The sequence below is a fragment of the Megalobrama amblycephala genome, linkage group LG10 (genome assembly GCF_018812025.1).
Source record: "Megalobrama amblycephala isolate DHTTF-2021 linkage group LG10, ASM1881202v1, whole genome shotgun sequence".
Classification (NCBI taxonomy): Eukaryota; Metazoa; Chordata; class Actinopteri; order Cypriniformes; family Xenocyprididae; genus Megalobrama; species Megalobrama amblycephala.
Window position 1 is genome coordinate 7,812,457 of NC_063053.1, and position 21,919 is coordinate 7,834,375.

A 21,919-nucleotide genomic window follows, 5' to 3' on the forward strand; every position below is an offset into this window, starting at 1 on the left:
CCTATCTTTGTTTGGAAAGTGGCTACATCCAACAAGCTTTTTGAGAAGATCTGCTTGTGTCAAAGCTAAAGTTATTGCTTGCACTGGATGTCTTATGTTATATCAATTGTTTACATCTTCCTTAAGGGTGAGGTGATGTTTCTTCCCACATGTATTACCACTCTCACGCGGTGCTGTGAAAACACATGTGCTCTTAAAATAGCTGACATTTAGAGATCAGCCAGCAAGACTTATTGGTTTAAACCAGTGCTGAAATACCCAAGCTTGGAGATCTGCCACAAAGCATGCTCAGGTGTCTTGAGGTGTGACCACGGGCAAGGACACAGTTTTATGTGGGAGGAACATCACATGTACCGGTGCATTTGGATATTTTAACTGCATCTGAATGTTAATTTATGGTGGATCTAGTATTGGAAATTATTCATATTATTCATGGAATTATTCATATGTTCCTGTCTGCTCTTCTTTTTGTGTTCAGTTCACATCTGCATATTTTGAAGAAATCATTCTCAAATGACCGTGAAAACATTTTGTATTTCAGCTCTTTAGAAAAACCATTTACAAACTGGTGCCCTAAAGTACCCAGAAACCAATACAATTACCTAAAATGTAAGAACTTTAATTTTCAATAGGCCTGGATGATAATCAAAAAACGTATGCTAATTGGTAAGTTTGATTTTGGGAATCAGTCCCAATGAGTCAATTGAAAAATTTAATTCAATTTGGTTCCACTTAAAAACATTCACTGAAGTCATGTGCCATTTTAAAATTGTGAAAATATGTTGAAAATGTATTGATAATATTGGTGCATATAAATGAAAATATTTCCTACAGTTTTTCCTTATGTTCATTTAGTGAAAACTATGTGGAAAAATGTTCCTTGATTACATTTTTAGTTGGATTTCACTTGTATGGAACATTTCAGCAATGTCAAAGCAAATACATATATCATGTCAAATATCATAAAAAGGATTAAAAATGGATATATAATTAATTCAGGATCATATCTGCCAGTGTATTTACTTTAATACAGTGCTATAGAGTGAATGTTTGTCTAATTTCATTTCACTATTCCAGAACATCAGATCAATGAGCCATAGGCCAAACCTTGTGAAAAGAGCGGATAGAATGTCTTAAATGCGGTAATTGGATTGATTCTTAATATTCTAATTTAATCTAATCTAGTTCTATGTGATGGCCTTAATATAATCTGATTAAAATAGGAAATGAGAGTGGGAAATTAGTCTGGTCTTTGTAGTCAACAAAAATATGAGCGATCATAAACAAAAGGAGCCCATTAAATCTATGTGCCTTTAGCCCTCATGAAAATTATTACACACTGTGCTCATATGGACTGTAAAGCCACGTAAAAGATGATGGAGATGTGACAGGCTTCGTTTTTCTCTTTGCTAATCTTGTAGAGCCTTGACTGGATCAGGTATGTCTGAAAATAGTCATTATCCTGGTCATTCTGTCTGAAAAGCCTCCTCTGGATGCTGACACGGAAACAATCTTCCGTCTCATTTGTGCCCGCTGCAGCTAGTTAACATTTAGAGGGTCCGTATCGGGGAGGATATGATTGTTACATCCATTACAGTGGCTAAACCGTGCGCTGTGACCATAATGTCATTTATTGTATGTTGTTGTTCTGTCAGTAAGTATAAACGGCAAGGATTACATTTATGGTTGTCTATATATAGGTTTTCCTCATTCCTCTGGAAAGTACTGCTGATTGAAATGCTTGGAATGTTTAATGAAATCACAGTCAACTCTTTTATGTCTGTAGACTACATTTTGCACATTTAGCAGATGGTTTTATTTAAAGTGGCTTACTTGAAAGTGCGCATTTTATCATATTACGTTTCCTGGGAGTCAAACCCATGACACTGACATTGCACTTTGAGATCTGCCAGCACAGAAATGTTGTTCCCCTTGTTTTCCTTTGTTTCAAATCTACCAGTATCCATGTCAATGAAAACTTTACAAAATATTCTGAAAAATGAAAAATGTGCATTGAGTAAATATTCTCAAAATATGTTAATTTAATTTGCACAATTGCAGCTATCTTAAATAAATTATTTTATTTTATTTTATTTTCCATCCGTCCAGTTATCTATCCATGTTTTCTCAAAAATTTTATTGTACTTTATTTTATTATTATTTTTATTTATTTATTTTTTTATTTTTTTATTTGATTTGATTTTATAGTGTTATTTTTTTATTTCATAGTGTTAATGCAGGTAAAATTAGTCTTTATTTTTGTTTAATGTTTTATTTAATTTTATTTTTAAAAATAATTAATAGTGTTAATTTAGGTAAAATTATTTTTATTTTATTTTAGTTTAGTTTAGTTTAGTTTATTTTAGTTTAGTTTAGTTTAGTTTAGTTTCCATCAGTCCATTTATTTATCCATCCATCTATTCTCCAGAGTTATATTTATTTAATTTTATTTTTTAAAATAATTCATAGTGTTAATTCAGGTCAAATTATTCTTTACATTTATTTATTATTATTTATTTTATTTTTAATTGTATAAGTATTTTTTATTTTATTTTCCATCTATCCATTTATCTATTTGTATTCTTTTTTTCCTTTCTTTCTTTTTTTTTTTTTTTATTTATTTACCTGAATTTACCCTTTATATTAGTATTATGTATGGTATTGGGCATTAAAAAGTCAGTTGATCTCTATTTTGAAATGATTACCAGTCATGTGTGGTGTCATCTGAAGTGCATCTGTGATTCACTTTGAACTGCTGCTTGAATCAGAGGAACAATGGTGCTGACATCCTCATAATATAAATGTTGACATTTGGCACACAGTTGTTTGTACGTGTTGCTTTCCCAGATGACCTCTAAGCTTATTAAGCATTGGCTGCGTCAGAAATTAAATTCACATGCATAAATGCCCACGAGTGATAGGGAAAGTACAGCAGCACATTGGGAAGAAAAAACACAAATCAGATCTCAATACATCTCATTTGTTTCTCAGCAATGAGATTACACAGAGAAAAAATTGAGCCTTCAGCTTAGATTCTGCTCTCCCTCTTGACACTCTCCACAAATCCAGCCTTCCTTCCACTAACAAACAGCTTTTCCTTTTTCCCCGCTGGTATGATTTAAAGTTTAACGGTTTTATGCTCTATAGGTTCTGTTGATGTTTTTGTAGGGAATTACTTTCCATGAATCCTTCAGGAAAAGGAAATTTTAGATTTATGTGTACAGTGTGGCACTGACATGGTAAATAAAATACAGAAATGGCGTTTTTGACTTCTGTTTTAGTGTTATATGTTTATCTTTGGTCCTTGTGTCCACTACATAGTCATTCACTTTGAAAGTGTTTTTTTTGGAGAACAGAGTCAGCGTTTTATTCAAGATTTGAAATCTTAACAAATATTAAAAATCAGTTGCAGTTACAGATGCATTATAAAATGAATAGTATTATAGGAGTCCGTTGTGTGTGTGTGGTTGCTCATGTTGCTTTGCAGTGGTTTTAGGAGGATGACCGAGTGTTTCTCCCTCTCTCTCTGTAAATAAACTGTAGGATTTGTCACTGTGAGGGGGATGATGAGAGTCCACTGATAACACCCTGTCACTGCACTGGGAGTTTGCGGTTTGTCCATCAGGGCTGCCTGCAGCAGTGGATCAAAAGCTCAGACACGCGCTGCTGCGAGCTCTGCAAGTATGACTTCATCATGGAGACCAAGCTCAAGCCACTCCGCAAGGTAATGTTACATACATGTATACACATATAGATGCAAAAATATACAATAAGGTCCCATAGTTAACGGATGGATGGATGAATGACAATGACATAGTAATGCATTACACCCAACACGGATGGATGGATGGATGGATGGATGGATGGATGGATGGATGGATGGATGGATGGGTGGATGGATGGATGGATGGATGGATGACAATGACAATGACATAGTAATGCATTACACCCAACACTGATGGATGGATGGATGGATGGGTGAATGGATGGGTGAATGGATGGGTGGATGGATGGATGACAATGACATAGTAATGCATTACACCCAGCACTGATGGATGGATGGATGGATGGATGGATGGATGGATGAGGGCTTATCAAATTTTAACTTTTCTACTGTCCAATGACAATCCAGAAAGAAAAAAGCGTTGGGAGCCTAATGTTACAAAGATAATACATTGGGAATTTTAAAAATGACTTTTAAAGGGGACCTATTATGCCCCCTTTTACAAGATGTAAAATAAGTCTCTGATGTCCCCAGAGTGTGTATGTGAAGTTTTAGCTCAAAATACCCCACAGCGTGGGCCCTTTAAATGCAAATCAGATGCTGCGCTTGGCCTATTAGGGTGTAGCTTCAAGAGCTCATTCTGTCAGGAGTCAGTCAGGATGCACTATAATGTCAGAAACTGCGGATGTATATGCTGCATGGAGATAGAACAGGTATAGTTTAGTTCAATTACGTTTATAACTTATGTTGTCGTCTTGTTTTTATCCACTATATTAGTACTTCAAACAAAATATGAAGCGTCTGTTTTCACTCTAGAAAATCACTGCAAGAGCTTAATAAAACACAGTGCAAGTGTGCATTAAAATATTATCCATAAACTCTCTCTCTCTCCCTTGCATTATCATCAACATAGACAGCGAAATACACAGAAACACTCATTACAACTAACAGTAAACAAATATATAAAGACCTTAGGCCTTTTCGGGTGGTGCTTAATAAACGGGTAAACTTTATATCCGTAAATCAACTCCGATTAACTGTAATAAAGTTCTCTCACCTTTATTACTGCCGTATCCAGTATCAGTCTGGAGGCTGTAATTACAGCTTAAGCTGGATCACGAACAGTTTGTACTGATCTATCCTTGAGTAACAAATTTTTAGCTCAACGTTTTTGTATTGTCCCTTTGTATTGACATTAGTTCACAAAGCAGTCCGGTGTGAAATGATTTGCGCAGACATAAACGAATTTCGGTAGAGTTGAGGAAGCATTTTCTTTGAAAACAAAATGAATCCACCTCGTCTTCAGCGGCTCAGATTGCAGGAGTAAATGGAGTGAGCTATGTGGATTAATCCATCCAGCTACAGAACATCTAAAACGCTTGGGAGACATTCTCGTCAGTGCGGCAATGGCGGACTGTGTACAACTCGCTGTGAACTCGCTCAGGGCGGTTCTATGTTAAAACAGCACTTTCTGTCAACATTCGTGGGTGGGGCCTGTGACTAATGTGACATCATACTGCCAGGAACCTGCAAACGGATTGGTCTGAGACACTGCTTATGATTTATGAGGATTAAAATAAAAAAGTGGTTGGATTTTATCATTATAGAGTGGTTGTGTACACACACTGCCAACACACATTTACAGTACAGTTTGGAACCACTAAGATTTTTAATGTTTTTAAAAGAAGTTTCGTCTGCTCACCAAGGCTACATTTATTTAATTAAAAATACAGTAAAAAACAGTAATATTGTGAAATATTATTACAATTTAAAATAACTGTTTTCTATTTGAATATATTTCACAAAGTAATTTATTCCTGTGATGGCAAAGCTGAATTTTCAGCATCATTACTCCAGTCTTCAGTGTCACATGATCCTTCAGAAATCATTCTAATATGCTGATCTGCTGCTCAAGAAACATTTAATGTGTACAATTGTACAAAATATTTGTGTACAATATTTTTTTTCAGGATTATTTGATGAATAGAAAGTTCAAAAAAAGAATCTGAAATCTAATCTTTTGTAACATTATAAATGTCTTTACTGCCACTTTTGATTGATTTAATGCATCCTTGCGGAATAAAAATATTAATTTCTTTAATTTCTTTTCAAAAAAATAAAAATAAAAATTCTTACTGACCCCAAACTTTTGAACGGTAGTGTATAATGCTACAGAAGCTTTGTGTTTCAGATAAATGCTGTTCTTTTGAACTTTCTATTCATCAAGGAATCCTGAAAAAAAAAAGTACACAACTGTTTTCAACATTGAAAATAATCATAAATGTTTATTGAGCAGCAAATCAGCATATTAGAATGATTTCTGAAGGATCATGTGACACTGAAGACTGGAGTAACGATGCTGAAAATTCAGCTTTGCATCACAGGAATAAATTACTTTGTCAAATATATTTAAATAGTACACAGTTATTTTAAATTGTAATAATATTTCACAATATTACTGTTTTTTACTGTATTTTTAATTAAATAAATGTAGCCTTGGTGAGCAGACAAAACTTCTTTTAAAAACATTAAAAATCTTAGTGGTTCCAAACTTTTGGACTGTACTGTATGTCCAAACACCATGCAAAAGTGAACTTTGCATAATAGGTCCACTTTAATATTGGCTAACATGAAAATATTATCAGCTGCTTATATTGGCTAGACTATATTTTGCTTAATTTTCATATACTTTTTGTTTTGACTCAAATGTTCATTTCGGGGCTGATTCAGCTCAAGGCTGAAACTCTATTGACGAATTCAGTTACATTAATGCAAAATGGAGAAAATAAATGGGAAAAAAAATAATTTGGTAACAGCAGTCACTGTGTCACTCTATGAATGATGCTGTTGCTGTCTGTTAATCCTAAATAGCCTGCAGTTAGGCTACTATAGGTACTTGATAGAAGAAGTGTTTTTTCTGGTTATTAAAATGATCTTTTATCACATTGTTGCATAAAAACGGTAGCACCACTCCAGGCCATGTATAATGAAGTAATAAGCCATAAGAGGCTGTGAGTGACATTAATTCTACCACAGGTGTTACAAATACTTTTAAATAAGGGCACTCTGCTTTATTTTTTATGCAGATACAGTAGTTGATCAGTGTAGATGAGAAACAGTCTGTCCTTTGAGATGATTGAAAACAAGTTAGTCCATGAAGCCTGGAGGAGGTTTTTATAATTAATCGTTAGAATAAATTGTTTTTGAGTGACGTGAACGTGATGAAAGTCCAGCCACTTCAGTGTGTCAGTCAGTCTCTTCCTCTTTTAATTAAATTTCTGATGCTGTGTGTCTCAAATGGGGCTTAAAATAGGACATCTGTAGGACAGCGTTTGTGTTACCATAGAGACCTCCTCGGAGAGAGAGAGATTCCCACTTGTCTGCAAGATACTCCAGATGAACTGTGATGCAAACTTGGTCAGTTTGACATGGCAGACTAACCATTAACCAGTACACTCTGCTGGTTGGATTCATTTCACAGTTTGTCTGTCAGTTGACATTTGAGACATTGTTCTGTTGTGTAGATTATGAATGTGATTATATGTTGGCAGGTGTTACTCATGTCGACAGATGAACACAGCATGTCAACGTCAGTATCCTTCCAGAAGAAAGGGTGCAGATCAAATCTCATCTAAAATTCAATTTGAATGATAACAAGCATAGACACTGAGGGAGAAACGTCCCCCAAGTATTCAGATTAGTAATTTACTGATGTGGGGCTTTTACAATGGTTGATTGGTAAATAAGTACTTCTGGTCCACCGTAATCCTCAAAACTTGGTTAAATCATTGCTTGTGAATCCGTGTATCATTCATTCAGTCGTTTTTTGATTTAATATTGAAAGTAGAATAATAAGACGATTGCTTTTTTAGTTTTTTCATTTAAAAAATAAAAATAAAAACAAGAATTCAACTGCTCTAGCCTACCGTATTTTCCGGACTGTCACATTAACACGTACGATCATCAGTGACTTATATAATGCATTTAATGTCAAATAATCTAAATGTAGACTTTTAAAAGTAGGTGTGTCAGGTATTTGCTGTGTTTTGGTTTATGTTTGTGGTGTGTGCCAGAAAGATGTTCAAGGAGATCGAAACGCGCTAAAGCAGTGCATTCTGTTGGTATTCTTTATCTTTCAAAGGCATGATATTTTGTGGTCATTTTGAATGTACACAAATAAAGAATATATATTTTACCATTTTGAATGATGTCCTACTCTTATCTGTAGGACTATAAAGAGTATTAGCTTAAGTTATTTCAAGTGATCTCACACCAGCGCCTCGCATGCTCACACAGCATGGCATTGCTAACTTGACATCGCAGCCTGTTCATTATCAAAATAAAATATAGCCAACCAAACATATAGAAAATTATTGTGTGGTACAATATAAAGTCTGTGCCGGTCAATCATTATCTGTCACTTGCTTTTATTCCAAACTCTTTTCTCTGCATGTGAAGATGCTGATTTACATGTATATCGGGACCAGTTTCAATTCAAATAATTAGTTTAGGCTTGGCGTTTAAAATAAATGTTGTTTGTAATGAATGGCACTATATATGGGCTATATATATTTTTTTTTTTACATCTACTATATATTTGTATTATACATGGCTACTTATAATTTTTCATTCTTGTTTTTTTTTTTTCTCAATTACGTTAATTTAAAGATTTCAAAGATGAAATGAATTTGCAATAAACGTGTTAAGAATACATACGACTGCAGCAGCGGAGGACTATTATTCTGCTGTGCGGAACTGAGGAAGAGGGCACGGTTTGATCTTCAGCTGTCCAATCAGCAGAAAGGGCTGTTTAATTCCCGCCCACGTGTAGAAATCGAATATTCAAGCTGTTTATTTATTTTTCTACCCCTGAACAAAAAACTAAAAATCAAGTTGAATTCTTGTTTTTCGTCGTCGTTTTTTTTTTAATTAAAAAACGAAAAAGAAGCAATTGAAAGAATGATACACTGATTCTTGTGTCCCATTTAGTTGTTCCTGGGTCTGTGCATCAGGTGCAGTTTTGTCTTATTTTCAGAACCTGTTATTGGGTTGTCATGTGATAAATTATTCAAAACTAAAATAGCTAAGGTTTAACTTCTAGACGAAGTTGAACATTTCAGCCATTCTCGGTTTGAAAGACTCTAAGGTATGTCCGTTGTCAACATGCTGTCTGCTCTTTTAATAATCTCCTTTTTATAACGTCAAAATGTTTTATGACTATGTGTAGACAAAAAGGGTCCCATGTAACTGACATGCTTATATAATAATTTGCCATTGACTATAGCATGGCCAAAAGTGTGTGCACAATAAAACACCACACCCATATGTGCTTGAGGGTTTCATTTCAAAACCATAGGCATTACAAGGGAGTTTGTCCTCCCCTTCATGTCACATTGACAGTCACTGAGCTATTTGGTACTTCCCATTCTGCTGAAAATGTTTGTCTAAAGATTGAATGATGATATGCTTGATTTTATACACCTGTTAGCAGTATGTGTTGCTGAAATAGTCAAACACATTAATTAGAGATAGACATTTATTCACCCTAATATGTTTCAAAACTTCTATGATGTTCTTTCTTTTGTAGAACATACATTGAGGATTTTAATTTATTTATTTTATGCCATTAAAATGGAAATCAGTGGTTACCAACATTCTTCAAAATACAGGAGAAAGAAAGTCAGATTTGAAACAACATGAGGGTGAATAAATGATGACTGAATTTTCATTTTTGGGTGAACTATGCCTTTAAACAGGCATTTAACCGTGTAATTTATATCTGTGTATAAATTGGGGATGAACTTAAACTGGTTTAACTTGTAGTTCTATTTTTACATTTCAGCAGAATTATTGCACTTCCACATAAGCACAAATCAAGAGAATGTCAACTCGCATGGTTTATTTGACCTTATCTAGTTTCCTGATGTATTATATATAATGTTGTATATCCAACCCACATTTGCCGGTGTTTTCAGATTATCAACGCTTTTTTCTCCAAGCAGAGAGAGTGCGTGTACATGGTTGCCAAGTTGGGAAGATAAATTAAACGCTGGACAGAAAATGTATCCATTTAAGAGAAAAGCTCTGTTTGAGGGATTTAAACTCTTAACATCTGGCAACCGCAAGTAAACGTGGAGTCTTGTTAACAATACTTGACATCACAAACGTCGAATCAAAATGAAACATTCTCAGGATAAATAACCAGCGGGCAAATTTCGCAGACAATTATGCTTGCTTAATTGAGAAAAGCGGAAATCGTGATCACTATTAAAATATGATTTATCATGCAGCCCTAACTGTGATTTTAATTGGATTAAATGTGTACTACAGTTTAAATAAACACAAATTAATAGATTTTTCTCTGTTAATATAGTGTTATTCTGGTGAATGTGGAAATTTTAAATGGATTCTGTGTCATAGCTTGACATAGAGACCTGCACTGAGTGGCTGAAATTGAGTCTAGAGATCACTCTCTCTAAGACACATGAAATATTCATTGAGCAGAAAGGCCAGGTCACCGATTTTGTTTGTACTGCACTCTGAACAATATAGACTGTTATATTGATTATAGTCATCAAAGTCCTTCTTTTACAACAACAATTAAAGATTTAATGTGTTATCTTTGTATGTCTTTTTAATATCTGTGTCTGCAGTGGGAGAAGCTTCAGATGACCGCCAGCGAGAGGAGGAAGATCATGTGCTCGGTCACTTTTCACGTCATCGCCATCACATGTGTCGTCTGGTCGCTCTACGTCCTCATTGACCGCACGGCAGAGGAGATCAAACAAGGTTAGCCTCGACCACCCCTTCACCAGCCAGTTTAGCACTACCTTCACCACTTCCTCATCCAGCACTGTCTGCCTGCTTCCCAACAGCCACATCCCCCTCCGTTCCATACAGCTGTCCTTACGTTCCCCCCGGATTGTTCTATTGCTTATGGAACGATCACATTCCTCTGACTGACAGCTGTTTGTTGTACTCAGTGATGCATATCTTGATGTGTTCATTACCTACATGCAGATGGTTTATCCTTTCTTTGAGATACAGGTAACGCAATATGAGTGTCTCATTTTAAAGATATGTGAGCTGGTGCGCTCATAGTCTCACTGTCACATTCACAGACAGAGCACAGTTCATTCACTGATTGTCTAATACATATTAGGGACCTTTTATACGTCAAAAATGGCAAACTTTTTATGCATTTTGGCCATTTGTTGACACGACAACATCATTTTGGTGACCGAAAATGGGTTTCAAAGTGCAAGTTTTTGAAAATGATACTGTAATTGTCTCCATGTTAACTACAAAGACACAAATTTGACACATTTTTTTTATCGTTTTCGCGGATATGTGTAAACGTGGATCGTTTCGACAACATTCTCGTCTGTATGTGAAAAAAGCAAATGGAAAACTTTTCTGTTTTTAGTACATTGTTGTCATGTAAACACCCTCAGACAAACAAATGAAAAACTCTAATCTGATTTTTAAAGCTTCTGATGTATATTTGCAGTATTCTAAGAGCAATACAGTACATTAAACACTAAATATGTGGTTGGTGAACAATACATGGATAATGTACACTTTAATATCCCATTAGGCCACAGAAAAGTTAACTTTTTTCAAGTTTAAGTGCTATATGTACCAAGACACTTGTTCTTTGTAGTTAAATTGTACTTGTTTAACAAAACTGGTTGTACATCGTAGATTAAAAAACATATAGTAATGGGTCAAAGGACTAAGCTAAGATGGCAGATGTAGTATGTTCAAGTACAATTTTATACTATACACCTACATAATAAAAAACACATTTCTTCAGGAGTTCTAATACAGTGTACATTATTTTAGATGCAAAAAGTGCTCCTGATTAAGTAATCATTGGATTTTCCAAAGTTTGCCAGATTAGTGGCATCAAATCTTAGTAGCAGGTAAACTGGATTTCTGCCAGCAAAAATCTATAATCTGCTTTGTTTTCTACATTTTTCTGTTATTGTGATAGTCTCAGATTTAACTGCTGCTAAAGGACCAGACACCAAACCGACATCAAAGAAGTAGCCGTGACGAAAGCCGACATTGCAAAGACTACAGCCATTGAGCAACTAGCATGTACGTTATAAACGCTCCATACCAGCAGATGGCAGTAGTCTGTATTTTGGCATCCTAAAAGAGAAACTGGAAGAGTTAGGACTGCGGATATTCAAAAGCGAAACAAAACCTGAACCAGCCAGACAGCCAAAAAGCCGCTGATAGTGGTCGTAGTTCAATTATCAAGATAACTATAATGATAACTGATATTAGTTTCCACACCAGTGAGTGATAATGTTCTGTATATTATAAGTACATGCCGCTATTATGTTGTTTGCCGCTTGAAATGCTTAAGATCTTTAAAGTTGGATGGATTCTGTTTGGCTGTCAAATGTTTTTAACATTCTCCAGCTGAAGAAAAAAAGTTCTGAAATTGATTACAGAGATATTGTTTCTCTGTGTCCTTGTGGTATAGACTTCCCTATTCTCATAGAATTAGAATGATTATTAAAACTTTATAGTTATAACTATCGTTCTTGGTGTGAACGGGCCTTAAAGTTTTAGTTTACCTAAAAATGAAATTTCTGTCATATGTACTCACCCTCATGTCGTCCCAAACCCGTAAGATCTTTGTTCAACTTCGGAAAACAAATTAAGATATTTTTGATGAAATCCGAGGGTTTCAGAACCACACATAGGCAGCAACATCATTGCACATTTTGAGGTCCAGAAAGGGTACCAAAGAAATTGTTAAAATAGTGAATGTTATGAAGCGACGAGAATACTTTTTGTGCATAAAAACAATGTTGATGTCAGTAACTATGTCTTTTAATACCTTTCTGGACCTCAAAAGGTGCAATGACATTGCTGCCTACGTGTGATTCAGAAACCCTCGGATTTCATCAAAAATATCTTAATTTGTTTTCCGAAGATGAACAAAGGTCTTACGGGTTTGGGACGACATGAGGGTGAGTAATTAATGACAGAAATGTAATTTTTGGGTGAACTAACTCTTTAAGCTACGTGGAGACTAGTACATTAATGGTGGAGTTGATTTACTCACAGATCATCTCTCAAACTCCACTGAATCGATACCATTAGGGATCTGCGGATCGCAGGGGCCGGATGTGTTCAGAAAACATGACGGCATTGGATTTTATTTCCATATTGGATTTGAGCTGGGGTGCAAGTGTGTGCTTGACTAAAACACACCAATCCTTTTACCGCTCTCTGGGTGAGTTTTAGCACTGACCTCGACCCGTACGCTGATGGGTGTCTGACAGCAGGCACTTTACTGATTTGCTCCTAACATTAAGAGCCCATTCACACGCGCCTCATTGTACAAGAACTGTAGCTCAGAGGGAGATCTTTGATCACTGTTACCATGGTTACACATTGACTTTTCTTCATCTTGCATGGTAAGGCTTGAGCAGAGTCAGAGGCCTGTCAAGCGCAATGCATGCACACACCTGAATGTTTCCACGTGTCCATTTCTCATCTCTTGTCATTCGTAACCAGCAGTTATCTTAAAGGGTTAGTTCACCCGAAAATGAAAATTATCCCATGATTTACTCACCCTCAAGCCATCCTAGTTGTATATGACTATCTTCTTTCAGACGAGCACAGTCAGAGTTATATTAAAATATATTCTGGCTCTTCCAAGCTTGATAACGGTAGTGAAGGGGGGCGAGATTTTGAAGCCCAAAAAAGTGCATCCATCTATCATAAAAGTAGGCTCCACGGGGATTAATAAAGGCCTTCTGAAGCAAAGCGATGGGTTTTTGTAAGAAAAATATCCATATTTAAAACTTTATAAACTATAATAACTAGCTTCCGGCAGACGGCCACACGCATCGATTTACGCCAAGAGTAACCGAAGGACGTGACGAAGGATGTAGGAATAGTGTGAGCTTAGACACCCCTCGCGGTTTAATCAAATAGGGCTGGCCAACAAACTCAGGATCCTCTTCTCTTATATCGAAATCCTTCGATACTTCTCTTTCTCGGGTCTTTCACTGTAAATCGATGTATACAGCCATCTGCTGGAAGCTAATTATTAGTTTATAAAGTTTTAAATATGGACATTTTTCATAGAAAAAAACCCATCGCTTCGCTTCACAAGGCCTTTATTAACCCCCTAGAGCCGTTTGGATTACTATTATGATGGATGCACTTTTTTGGGCTTCTCACACCCCCTTTTAATATAACTCTGATTGTGTTCATCTGAAAGAAGATCAGTCATATACACCTAGAATGGCTTGAGAGTGAGTAAATCGTTGGATAATTTTAATTTTTGGGTGAACTAACCCTTTAAGATATGATTCCCACCCTCCTGCACCCCTGACCCTTCACCCCTATCGGTGGCTTCTCCTTTTGCCAATAGTGAAATAGTAACAAACTCTTTTTAACCATGCAGCGGGGAGAATACCAGGTAAATGCTTTTACATTTTTTTTTTTTTTTTTTTTTACATACCATTTTTTTTCCCTCCTAACTCTTTCCTCTAACTGTAATTATTTCTTTGAAGGTCCTCTCTTCCTCCCCCAGCTACATCAGCCATCTCTAGCATGAATGCTAGTCGCAGCCTGAATAAAGGCAATAATACTTCACAGCGAGAACGCGCTCTGAACGCAGTGTGCATGGCTGCCCCTTACCGTCAGTTGTGAATATGCTGGACAAAGGCAATTTCAGGCTTGATGGCCACTTATCACAGCCTGACTACTTTTTTTTTTCTTAAATCTATTTTCTGGATATATTCAGGCACAAAAGATTAAAGAAAAAGCAATTGTTCATGACTGGAAAGGTAATGCGTTGAACAAAGAGGCGAGCGCTGCATTTTAATGGACTGTGGCGTGTTTTTATCGAATTTGAAACTGACGTAAATCTGTATCGACCTGATCTCCTCTGATATTACTCAGGCTAATGTGTAGTTGTCAGTGTAATGAATGAGATGGACCAATAAAAACTGGTCCTTTGTATATAATTATGTATATTGTAATACACAAGATATTGATTTTGAAAAGGCCACTTCTATCAGTAAAAAAAGCATGCAGGTTTGCAAAAATGCAAAAGACTGTCCCGTAAGTACGGCACTAACCTCATTCTTTGCCTTCTGCCTTTGATAATCATGTCAGGTGGACTAAAGCTGCACCCCGGCTTGACTTACGGAGCCTCCGAAAGCAGTACAGTATTCCTTGTCCAAGGCCTTGTGCTTGAACAGAGCGTAGCATTTAGAGATGTACTTGTAGCACATGGCAGTTCCCTCACACTTGATCTTTCCTGACATTTCGAAACGCTCTATTCCAGACAGGAAAGCAACTGTAAACAACTCAAAGGTTGGCTGAATTTATTTCCAATGAAGATGGACTGAGACGCACCTGAAATGTCTTTGCTGCTGGTCTCACTTCCTCAGCCATTTCTAATGATTTTGTTAAAATGGTCAAGGGTGAAAGCATAGCCCTGTCTCCATTGCTGGCTCTTTAGAAGCTTGGGTGGGATATCAGGACTCCAGCTGCCTGTCTTTGCATCCCTGCTCCTGTGTTTGCCCCAGTGTTGTGCTTAACGCATATTTTAGATCTTGTGTTGTATTCCAGAAACACTTCATATGCACATAGTGTTAATACAGTATTGCTGTAGGGCAATGTATTACTGCAATCTTGCTTTAGGATTGCTGCATATGGGTCAACGACATCAGGATCTTTCTATTAATTTATTCAGAAATACATTAAAAAATGCAATTCATACATGCTACTGCCTGAATACACCTCTTCTATGATGGGGAAATATCAAGATGAAACGATTCTGAAAAAATTAAGAAAAGACCTCATTAAAAGAATGGAAGTCTTGAAAAGAAAACTTAAAGTAAAAGAAAAGTAGTTTGACAATATAGTTTTTTTTTTCTTAGGAAAAAAAAGTTTCAACAAAAATGTATTCACTGCTTATTAATATTCGAAAAACCTTTTGTCCACCAAATCATAGTCGTATGATGTGACCCAACCAAATTCATGTGGTGTAATTAACATGCAGAAAAAAATAAATGTAAAACAAGAAATGATCGTATAGAGGAATGTGTCATGGTCAGCAAGTCCCTTAAAATATCAGATAATATGATCTTTTTTGACACAGCAAGGTTTTAAAATATGTTGTGTGTCTCTTAATGACAGAAACGTAATGATATTAATGATTAATTCATAATATTTGTAAATATACTTTTATATTTATTGAATGGATGGATGGATGGATGGATGGATATAGATATATGGATGGATGGATGGATTGGGGATGAATAGTTGGATGGATTGGGGGATGGATGGATGGATAGGTTGATAGATAGATGGATATAGATGGATGGATATGGATGATGAATGGATATAGATTATAGGTGGATAGATGGGGATGGATGGATTTGGGGGATGGATAGATGGATATGGATGGATGGATATAGGTATATAGATGGATAGATGGGATTGATGGATGGATGGATGGATGGATATAGTTAGATGGATATAGATATATGGATGGTTGGATGGATTGGGGGATGGATAGGTTGATAGATAGATGGATATGGATGCTGGATGGATATAGATATATAGGTGGATGGATGGATATAGTTGGATATAGATGGATGGATATGGATGATGAATGGATATAGATTATAGGTGGATAGATGGGGATGGATGGATTTGGGGGATGGATAGATGGATATGGATGGATATAGGTATATAGATGGATAGATGGGATTGATGGATGGATGGATGGATATAGTTAGATGGATATAGATATATGGATGGTTGGATGGATTGGGGGATGGATAGGTTGATAGATAGATGGATATGGATGCTGGATGGATATAGATATATAGGTGGATGGATGGATATAGTTGGATATAGATGGATGGATGGATGGATGGATGGATGGATAGATGGATATGGATGGATGGATGGATTTGGGGGGTGGATAGGTTGATGGATGGTTGGATGGATGGATGTATAGGTGGATGGATAGATGGATATGGATGGATGGATATAGATATATAGATGGATAGATGGGGATTGATGATGGATGGATATAGTTAGATGGATATAGATGGATGGATGGATAGATTGGATGGATGGATGGATGGATGGATGGATGGATGGATGGATGGATGGATGGATTTGGGGGATGGATAGATGGATATAGATGGATGGATGGATGGATGGATGGATATAGATATATAGATGGATAGATGGTATTGATGGATGGATAGATGGATGGATGGATATAGTTAGATGGATATAGATATATGGATGGATGGTTGGATGGATTGGGGGATGGATAGGTTGATAGATGGGTATGGATGATGGATGGATATAGATATATAGGTGGATGGATGGATGGATGGATGGATGGATGGATAGGTGGATGGATAGATAGATGGATATGGATGGATGGATGGATGGATGGATTTGGGGGATGGATAGGTTGATTGATGGTTGGATGGATGTATGTATAGGTGGATGGATAGATGGATATGGATGGATGGATATAGATATATATATGGATAGATGGGGATTGATTGATGATGGATGGATATAGTTGGATGCATGGATGGATATAGTTGGAAATGGATGGATGGATGGATAAATTGATATAGATAGATAGATAGATAGATAGATAGATAGATAGATAGATAGATAGATAGATAGATAGATAGATAGATAGATAGATAGATAGTTGGATGGATTGGGGGATGGATAGGTTGATAGATGGGTATGGATGATGGATGGATATAGATATATAGGTGGATGGATGGATGGATGGATAGGTGGATGGATAGATAGATGGATATGGATGGATGGATGGATTTGGGGGATGGATAGGTTGATTGATGGTTGGATGGATGTATGTATAGGTGGATGGATAGATGGATATGGATGGATGGATATAGATATATATATGGATAGATGGGGATTGATTGATGATGGATGGATATAGTTGGATGCATGGATGGATATAGTTGGAAATGGATGGATGGATGGATAAATTGATATAGATAGATAGATAGATAGATAGATAGATAGATAGATAGATAGATAGATAGATAGATAGATAGATAGTTGGATGGATTGGGGGATGGATAGGTTGATAGATGGGTATGGATGATGGATGGATATAGATATATAGGTGGATGGATGGATGGATGGATAGGTGGATGGATAGATAGATGGATATGGATGGATGGATGGATGGATTTGGGGGATGGATAGGTTGATTGATGGTTGGATGGATGTATGTATAGGTGGATGGATAGATGGATATGGATGGATGGATATAGATATATATATGGATAGATGGGGATTGATTGATGATGGATGGATATAGTTGGATGCATGGATGGATATAGTTGGAAATGGATGGATGGATGGATAAATTGATATAGATAGATAGATAGATAGATAGATAGATAGATAGATAGATAGATAGATAGATCAAATTCTGTCACTAAAACATTATAAGCTTTTTAAAATCATATGAAATCAACATGAATACAAAGAGAACTTGGAACATGTTTTGAATCCAAATGTTTCTTCTTTGTAATCGTGGACACTCTTATTTGTCATTGACCCTTATGTTTGATCCTTGAAACGTAAACAGATGTTCATGATGTAACAATGGAAAATAAGCACTGAAATGTGTGTGACATGCAGTGATTGACTTTAACTACTTCCTCCCTTTCGTTTATCATACAGGAATATTGGAATGGCCTTTTTGGACCAAGCTGGTGGTGGTGGCCATAGGCTTCACGGGCGGACTGGTGTTCATGTACGTGCAATGCAAGGTCTACATCCAGTTGTGGAAGAGACTCAAGGCCTACAACAGAGTAATATATGTGCAGAACCGCCCAGAGACCTGTAAAAAGAACGTTTTTGATAAGCCCTCCCTTCTGGAACCCAACTTGGAAAATAAAGAGGCGCTCGGGCCGGCGCAGTCGGACACAAACTCTTCCCAGTACACAGAGACAGAGGACTACAGTATGGAGATCCTGCACGTGTGATCGCTTGGCACCACATATACCCCCCCCCCCCCCCCACCCCTTCTAGAGGACCGGCTGGGGCGTCGCATGCTCCGGGACACACGTGGATGCCACACGGCACTGGGCACGAGGACTGAGACTGAACTTGTTTCGTTGTTTAGATGTTATTTTCTCTTTGTTCGTTTGTCCGATCTGTCCCTGTAAGTTGTTGGCTAACCATAAAGAATCGGTGTGCGCTAGATCTCGGATCATTCCAACTACTGCCATTGTACTGCTGTCGTACAAGAGTTGAAATCCACCGTCGAGCCGTGTGTGTGTGGACGTGTCTGCGCTGGTTCTGATGGAGCCCATGCATATAAGCACTTTTTATTTCCCTGTCCTAAAGTCCCCTGTTTTAATAATATATTCAGCTCCTTTCTACGTGGACAAGACATTAAAACAAACTTGAAGTTTTGTGGGCGACATCTCACATTTTATAGGTGCATTTGTATCTCCACAGACCCCCTCGGATGGAACAAAAAAGGAATCTGAAGGAGCAATGAGGGAACATTTATGTACTGTTATGTATCATTCCACTTCTTTAGAAACATTCTGAAGTTAGTCATTGTGAAATTGACACGACCTAGGCTTTATTTTATATCAGCTGATTACTAAATAATACGGATCATCTAATTACAACATTTATCCTATCAAGGGCTAGATTTACTAAAGTGCGATGCTACAGTTCTTAGCATGTGCAAAAATGATCCCATACGGTGACTAGTCACTGGCAATGCTGCTGATTTTTGCATTTGCTGAAGACTTGACTGCATTAGTGAAAGACTTTAGTAAATCAGGCCTTAAAGTGTATGTTGCGAATGTAAAGAATTCAAATTTCTCCCTGAGGGAAATTAACTTCATTGTAGCATCATGAATCAGTCATGATTTGTGTGTGTGTGTGTGAAAGAGATTTACCTTCATTATGAATTTTACCTGCGGGAAACTTGCAAGTTAAATAAATCCAAGTTTTCCGATTTAATTTCTCTCTCTTTTTTTTTTTTTCTTCAGAAAAATGATTATCAAAGATCTGCCCGCTTCTGGCATTCCTGCATTGCTTCAGAGTTGATTTTAAATCGCAACTTGAATAACAGAAATGATGTTTTAGCAATGATGACTTGAACTATTTAGCAAGCGTTCTGCTTGTTTTCTTTGGTTTTAAAAACAATCATAGCAAATTTCCCATAGGTGTAATTTCAGGTTTGTATTTATTCTGAGTATTGTATAGCGTTTCAATGGCTTTAAATGTTGGAAAATAGCCATGTTAGTTTTGGCCTTCATTCTTAATTTTGATTGACATCCCCATTGGCAATGATCATGTACATGGGCTGTGCTTCTTATAAACTCTATTGGAATGAATACTTTTTCATGATCTGATATGTTCACAAGGTACAGGATACTTCTGCCATCTAGAGCTACTGCACAGAAAATGCACATTCAAAATTTTTTAACCTCTTCTGACTGGCTTTGTGCCGTTCGACCAATAAAAGATGCTCAATGTTCAGTTTGCTAATGCCGTAGCTTTTGTATTCCTTATCAAGTCTATCTTTTTTTTGAAACTCGTCGTCTTAAGTTGGGTCCGTCTGTGTGCGACCAGGCATATTCTTTGGATAACGTCACAATGTATGCACTACAACAATGAAATAATGCAACCCTGTCAGCTCTCATTTTATGTGAAAATACGTGGAATAAAACTACTGTCGTTGGGCTCGGCATTGCTTTTATGGTTTGCCAGGCCTCGTATGAATCCTTTCCAGCTCGGTTTAAATCCCCATAGCCTAGAGATATTTGACATTTCACTCAGTTTTATGGCAGATTCAGTGTATACATTTACCCAAGTTTTGTTTCATTTGATATAGCAAATTTGTAAAACAACGGGAGCTGGCTCCTTTTACTAGTTAAGTGAACACCTTAACAGATACACATTTTCCAGAATCTCTTTTTTAGCACTGCACTGCATCATATTTTGATGGATGTGTTTTAAAGCGCAGTAATAGTCTTTTTTTTTTTTCTTCTTCTTTTTTTTTCATGGCTCATCATAGAAGTGTTCAGTGCATCAAACTGCAGTGCATTACTACTGAATTGGCTTGAACATGAAAAACATGACTGTTTCTTGCATCTCCCTTATTTCTTGTAATTTTTCTCTAGTAGTAAATAGTTTCTCTAAGCATTTTTGAGGATTAAAAAAAACAACCAAATAAAGGAAATATAGAAGTTTTCACCAGCCTTGTGTTGTATAAAATGTTTTTGTTTTTTTTAAATGACTGTAATAACGGTGATTAAAGATCTGAAAACTGCCTGGATATGTTGAAGATTATTTCCCATAGGAAAATTCAGTGAAATTCTCAGTTGGTCATTTATATGTGTTGTCAAGGCCTTTTATAAACACTGTGTCAAATAGATAACATCAGTGGATTTGATCAAGCATTTCACGTTGTGGCTTTCTCAGTGGATAAATACTGGTTTTGTGAAACTGAAAAGGCTGTAATTTACATGTATAGTTTTGTATTTTATGTATGTTTCTCTTTTTTCTCCTCAGTATTACCACCTTTATCCGGATGATTTTAGTTTCTTCGCTGAGATATGAGTGACTACATTTGTGCTGTGTTTTTAAGGGAGACTGAGTGGAGCAATAAAAGAAATCTTAAACTAGCCAGTGTCGAACTACACAGTTTATTTGTAACTGACTCGTGAGTTTTGTTTTCTCTGTGAGATCTCAAGCTCTTACCTAATCCTTCCAGGGGGTTGAGTCATAAAATAAATTGAGTTGACTTATGCTAAATGTCCTCCTTTTAAGAAATCGGACAAATATGAAGCGTTAAATCCTCATTCACTGTGCATGAGCCATATGAGAGAGAAGATGGAAACTGATCGACTGGATATAAGCCCAAGGGTCATTAGGTCATATGGGTCAAGCGGCTTCCATATATAATCCAATTAGCTCCATGTCTTTGTCTTTAGCTCCCCCTTTGGCAGGAAACAGAAAACTGTTCATTTAAAACACACACACTTTTCAAATAAAATTTGGTGTGAAATCTTCATGAACATAATGCGCCTTACCATAAAACTTTCAAATGGTCCCTCAACGTTTTCAAAAGCACAAGAAGAGAATAAAAAAATTCAT

The 21,919-nt window shown here is 36.5% G+C and overlaps 1 protein-coding gene across 2 annotated transcripts in view; it reads left to right on the plus strand.

The window, feature by feature from the left end:
* marchf8 (membrane-associated ring finger (C3HC4) 8) overlaps positions 1–21,447 on the plus strand; it is a 127,986-nt gene extending 106,539 nt beyond the window's left edge. The window contains exons 6-9 of one of the 2 annotated variants that reach the window (XM_048204282.1): positions 3,544–3,724; positions 10,378–10,513; positions 14,163–14,177; positions 18,476–21,447. In XM_048204282.1, the coding sequence (XP_048060239.1) occupies positions 3,544–3,724; positions 10,378–10,513; positions 14,163–14,177; positions 18,476–18,780 (637 nt within the window). In that variant the 3' untranslated portion in view covers positions 18,781–21,447. The remainder of the gene's footprint in view (positions 1–3,543; positions 3,725–10,377; positions 10,514–14,162; positions 14,178–18,475) is intronic. The other variant, XM_048204281.1, reaches the window with a different exon arrangement.
* Positions 21,448–21,919: the final 472 nt, after the last annotated feature.